The following is a 5,309-nucleotide window of genomic DNA, read 5'->3' on the forward strand; positions in this document are numbered from 1 at the left end:
TTAAGGAAGCTCAAATCACTTTTTTTTATCTTGCATTAGATATTATTAAAGTGTGCTCGATGTTGATGGTGGCATTCCAGTAAACACTGAAGGAGAACAGTCTAGACTTAACGGATCCATTTGAGCTGCCACTGCTAATTGATCTTCTGTAGCATGATTACCAACTTTGTCACGTAGAGATTCGTAAAGAGTGTGGACTGCTTCGTTATGCTGTAAATTTAAAAAAAACATTAAATCAATAACAGTGGGATGTCATCTGGCTCTGTGTAAAAGCGACGGATTCTTAATCAATAGGTCATGAGTTAAATTCCATATAAAAGGAAAAATTTCGTGATCGTAATGTTTAAGATTACTACATATATAATAAAAACAGAGTATCTTTATACTCAGTTATCCCATCTAATAAACATATAACGAACTTCTTCCGAATATTGTAAAATATTACCTGACTTGTTGGTTGTAAGGCTTTCAATAATGAATGTAATCGCGTGGATGGTAATTTAGGATGTATGTACCAAAGTAATTTTAACAGATGTCGTGTGACGTTGTCCCTTCCTAAACCGGCCAAGAAGAATTCGTCAAAAATTACTGTACAAAACGATTCGTTTGAAAATTCATCAGCCATATTTAATATTAATAACGAAACCTGTAATTGAAAATCAATGACTTTATCAATACAAAAATTTGTAATTGATATATCAATTGTGATAAATAATGACGTCGCTCGATAGTAAGATAGTAAAATAATACAACAAATATGTTACCAGTGTGTGTAAAAATGGATCTTCAAAAGCTCGTTGTGCTTGGCAGTTTGGCAATGTGGCCAGGACTCTCATCAAACCTCTAGCATCTCCCCTACCCCTTCCAACCCCACCGCCACCTCCTACATGCAATGCATAATACATGGAGAGAACTGCCGCTACTCCAGAAAGCTGAGCGTACGCTTGGCACGCATCAGGAGGTGGTCCAGAATGTTCTATAATTGCGATTGCACTTTCCCTTTCATCAGGTGGAAGTCTACAGTTGAGTTGCCTTATTTGATCATCAACCTAAGACATCATTATTATTTTTATATATCGGTATTTTTATATTCTTCTTTAAGTGCCTCAGAAAAGATTTTAGATTTTTAGATTTTAGATTTTTTTGGAGGTAAAATTGCCATAAAAGATTTGTTTATGAGAAGTTCGAAATGATTATACTGAAAATCATACTAAAAGTCTTGACCATCAGGATTTAGAAAACTTTCCAGCTTCAAAAAACTGATAAAAAATGCAGTTTTTAAAAAATATTTGAGGAAGTATTTATTTTATCGAAATAAAGATCATTATCAAAATGAAAACTGATAAAATTACGAACAATTTTTTTCTTAAGATCGTACAATCAATATTTTATCATATAATAATTTCCATGATAGAATTTTTTTAAGAATGTATTTTTGGTTATTTCGAAAATAAAATGATTTTTCACACTTTTTTTGTAAATATCTTGGATCTGGTTACTTTTATGTACATTGTATATATTGCGTTCTTTTTGATAATGATCTTTATTTCAATAAATTAAATATTTTCTGAGATTTTTGAAAGACTTTTTTATGAGTTTTTTGAAGCTGGAAAGTTTTCCAGCTTCCAGGTCCACTGACAGTCAGGACTTTTAGTGTGTTGTATAATATGTCATTTCCCTTCACAACTTCCTTTAAAAATCAAATCTTTTATGGCAATATTTTTTACCTCCTAAACGCAAGAAAAATTTAATTTTCCTGGGCTATATGCACCAGCGTGTAGGTGCTTTCCTTTCATATATCTTTGCGCACACATTGACAAGATATATGGGGACCTACAGTTTAAATGCCGATTTCGAACATCAATTTTTAGTAGAAAGTTTCTTGGGAAAGTATACTACTTGATGGTTTGCCTTCCAAGAGAAGCTACGAGTACAAAAATTTTCTGCCGCAGATTGAACCCGAGATCTCTAGGGTTATATTCAAATTTCCCATCCAAGTATCACTCCATTCATATTGTTTACCGAACGTTACACAACAAAGAATACGACACCTGGATGGGAATCTGAACATGTCCTAATACAGTAGACCAGTGCACAGTCTGCTACACTGTGCTCATACTCCTTTTTTTATATTATATTAAATTATAAACTCTATATAAACATTTTAATTATTTCATATAAATTACCATGAGTGACATAAGTGCTGGCAGGAACTTTGTGACAACTTGACTGTCCAGTTTTGGTTCCTTAAAGTCTTGCGAATCAATCATTTGCCAAGCAGACAGTCCTAACGCGAGCATTCTTAACAACAATACGAGCACTGCATTTTCTCTAGGTAATGCTTCACAATTTATCAAATGAAGCGCTATTTTGATTGCACTGCTAGCGAGAAAATTCACTGCATAGGGATCGCACAAAATCATACTTAGGTCCCCTAACACCTGCTCCTGTCCTCTCTACAAAACTACAAATCAATATCTCTTTCTTTACGCAAATAATGTTATAAAACACGATTTTGATTCAATTACCTTAATACTGTCCAAAAAGCCTTGTAATTCACGAGATCTTTTAACATCCACATTTTTTTCTCTGATGCATGCGTCCAGACACCACGTAAACTTATGACATGGATCTACAGAAATAATATCTTGCACCTGACAACAAATAGCACACTCAATAAAATTAAAGCGATACAAATTAAGTTATGTATCAAGTTATATTAGAATGTTGCATAGCTCCATGTAGAAGTGATGGATTTATAATTGAGTTTGATTGGGCTCCTACATACAGATTTCAATCTTCAAACAATAACAATAAAAAAAACGATTCTCCAGAATAAAAATTGGATTAGATTTAAAACTTCTTTGCTGGAGAGAGTTTACAACTTCTTTCCACAAAAATTATATTATAATTGTAATGCAATTTGAAAATTGATATCTCTCGAGCTGACAAAATAAAATAAATAAACATGTTGAATATATTTACCTCTAAATCATGTAACGCCATTAACAGTTCTGCTCTGAGAGTACAGTAGTGGATATTCTTTGTGCGTAAAAATAAAGTCCTTAAAAACTGCAGTACCATATCATACAATTTTACACTATGTCCAATCATATGAGCTAACTTCTGTACAACTTCACCTTGTCTTCTCACCTATGCAAAATGAGAGAATTATACAATGCTAATTCAAATACAACCAATTATAATATACCTTTGGAGATGGCATAAAAAATAGACTGTTCAAATTGCGATGATCAAATAGAATCTGTTCTTTCTCAATGATATAACGACTGAACAACGGCGAGACTTCATCGCCAAAAAGACTTTGATTATCCTTCCATATCTGACGTTTTACTTCTGTATCGGCGTCATTGTATAATTCTCTTTCTCTAACTAACACTCGCAAATATTTGTCATCAATGTGTAAGGTATTCTTTAGGATGCACATAACAACAGGTCGCAAAGCGTTAACTCTAACAGCAGGAAAACTTTTCGATAACAATTCCTTCATTCTCTTGTCTCCAGAGGAACCTTTATCTGCCCTTTCCACGCCGATTTCATCAATTTGTTTGATCAGTTTCTCCCGCAGCTCTTCGAGAACAGAGGCATGGAAATCTAACCTTCTGACTCCATGCAGATCGAGTAAAGGTAACATAGGCCGTAATGATGGTAGTAATATGCCATTTTCCAACTAAAATGAAACATTATTGCTTTGCAAAACGCTGTATATTTACTAACTTATGCTATACTCGATGAGTGATGTTGTTCTTTGATTGATTTTTTACCTGAAATCCCTCGATAGCTTTCAATGGATCTGTACAACTTGTTAAAGCGTCTCTCAAATACACTTGTCCTGGTATACCAAGATCCTCCAGTCCATTGCCAGTCTCACCATTACTCTTCGCTGAATTCATAACTCCGTTTTATTACACAGTATAAAATACCACGTTCACTTGCCCCCGTCGACTCGATTATGTACTTATGTTGTATAGATTGAAATAAATCTATTATTTTCTTACAGGATAAATTTTATAATTCAAACTCGTTATTTGCTATTAACAGTAATAAATAAATATTTATAAATTGCTTGATATTTTTCTCATACTATCAATTCAAACTTGAGAATACTCGAATTACTTTAAAATCTATTTGGCCATCTGACTATCTGTAAACTAACTAAAGTGCCGTAAACTAACTAAAGGTGTATTCACATGGAAGCGTCAAGCAGCGGAAACGCAACCAATCAATAAGGCAATTTTTATAGTGGCGTAAAAAATATTTTTTACACTATTTTTTGTATTGCCCAGATTGGTTGCTGCTTCTCTTGCTTTACGCTTGCATGTAAATGTAAACCTTACAAATCTGTAGCTAATCAATGTACATTTTTGGAACTTAAAGTAAAATAGGTATATGTTTGATATTTGTTGAATCCATAAAAGAGAATTCTATACTTTGATTATCTTCTAAAATTTACTACCATTACTGAAAATGTATAGTTTACGTCACGTGCACTATAGATTTTCAGTACGGCAGTAAATTTTGGAACACGGCTTCTAGCGCAGTCTAGTGAGTAGTGCAGGAATGAAGTAAGAACAGAAAACAAATCAAATGGCTCTTATACATTAGCTATGTTCAGCGGATTCAACAGTGAAATGAGCGCTTGCTGCTATATTCTTCCAGATCTAAAATACTGATTGAATCATTTAAAAGAATATATTAATAACAGCGAACGCCACTCAACAGTTGAGTCCGCTTAACGCAGCCCATAATTGATCGTGTTCAACAGCCTCAACTGTTACGGAGTCCGTTTGTTACTATTGATGTATTCTTTTAAATCATCTAATAGCAGCGTTTTCTTAGCGCTGAGACATTACCGTGTCTGCATAAAAAAAGTGTGTCTTCCATCAAGCGACACAAATGACATAGTGTGATACAATGGATCATTACATCCTTGTTTGCCAATGTTAAACAAAGATGATATGATCACTGTGTCGCGTGTTGGAAGGCATACATAATATATACAATAATTATATGCATAATAGTTTTATATATATAAACAAAATTAATTGCATGTAATAAAATTTAATTTTTGCGTGAATGAAATAATTTTTATAGAATAAATATTGTATGTATATGTATGTACTTTTTATTTTGCTATTTGAAAATAATTTTTGTTTTTACGTACCTATATATGAATGCTTATTAAATAAAAATATTGTTTCTTTTAGAAGCAATTTTATATATAATACTTAATTATTGTATATAATAAAAATAATTTTTATAGACAAATATTTTATGCACGCAGATTA

The 5,309-nt window shown here is 32.7% G+C and overlaps 1 protein-coding gene across 1 annotated transcript; it reads right to left on the reverse strand.

The window, feature by feature from the left end:
• Positions 1 to 45: 45 nt before the first annotated feature.
• On the reverse strand, positions 46 to 4,040 carry LOC108693306 (negative elongation factor B). The gene is made up of 8 exons (XM_018202186.1): positions 3,786 to 4,040; positions 3,212 to 3,691; positions 2,986 to 3,153; positions 2,529 to 2,654; positions 2,187 to 2,456; positions 765 to 1,049; positions 446 to 646; positions 46 to 210 (listed from the first exon to the last, which is right to left on the reverse strand). The coding sequence occupies exons 1-8, from the start codon at positions 3,912 to 3,914 to the stop codon at positions 46 to 48; spliced, it is 1,824 nt and encodes a 607-aa protein (XP_018057675.1). The 5' UTR covers positions 3,915 to 4,040.
• Between the last annotated feature and the right edge of the window lie 1,269 nt (positions 4,041 to 5,309).

The sequence above is a fragment of the Atta colombica genome, unplaced genomic scaffold (genome assembly GCF_001594045.1).
Source record: "Atta colombica isolate Treedump-2 unplaced genomic scaffold, Acol1.0 scaffold9, whole genome shotgun sequence".
NCBI lineage: Eukaryota > Metazoa > Arthropoda > Insecta > Hymenoptera > Formicidae > Atta > Atta colombica.

Coding starts and splice junctions, on each gene's coding strand:
- LOC108693306 (XM_018202186.1), bottom strand. CDS start 3,914: ATGAATTCAGCGAAGAGTAATGGTGAGACTGGCAATGGACTGGAGGAT. Junction 2,457..2,528: donor GCTTTTTGGACAGTATTAAG/GTAATTGAATCA, acceptor GTAGTTTTGTAG/AGAGGACAGGAGCAGGTGTT. Junction 647..764: donor ATCCATTTTTACACACACTG/GTAACATATTTG, acceptor TTTCAATTACAG/GTTTCGTTATTAATATTAAA.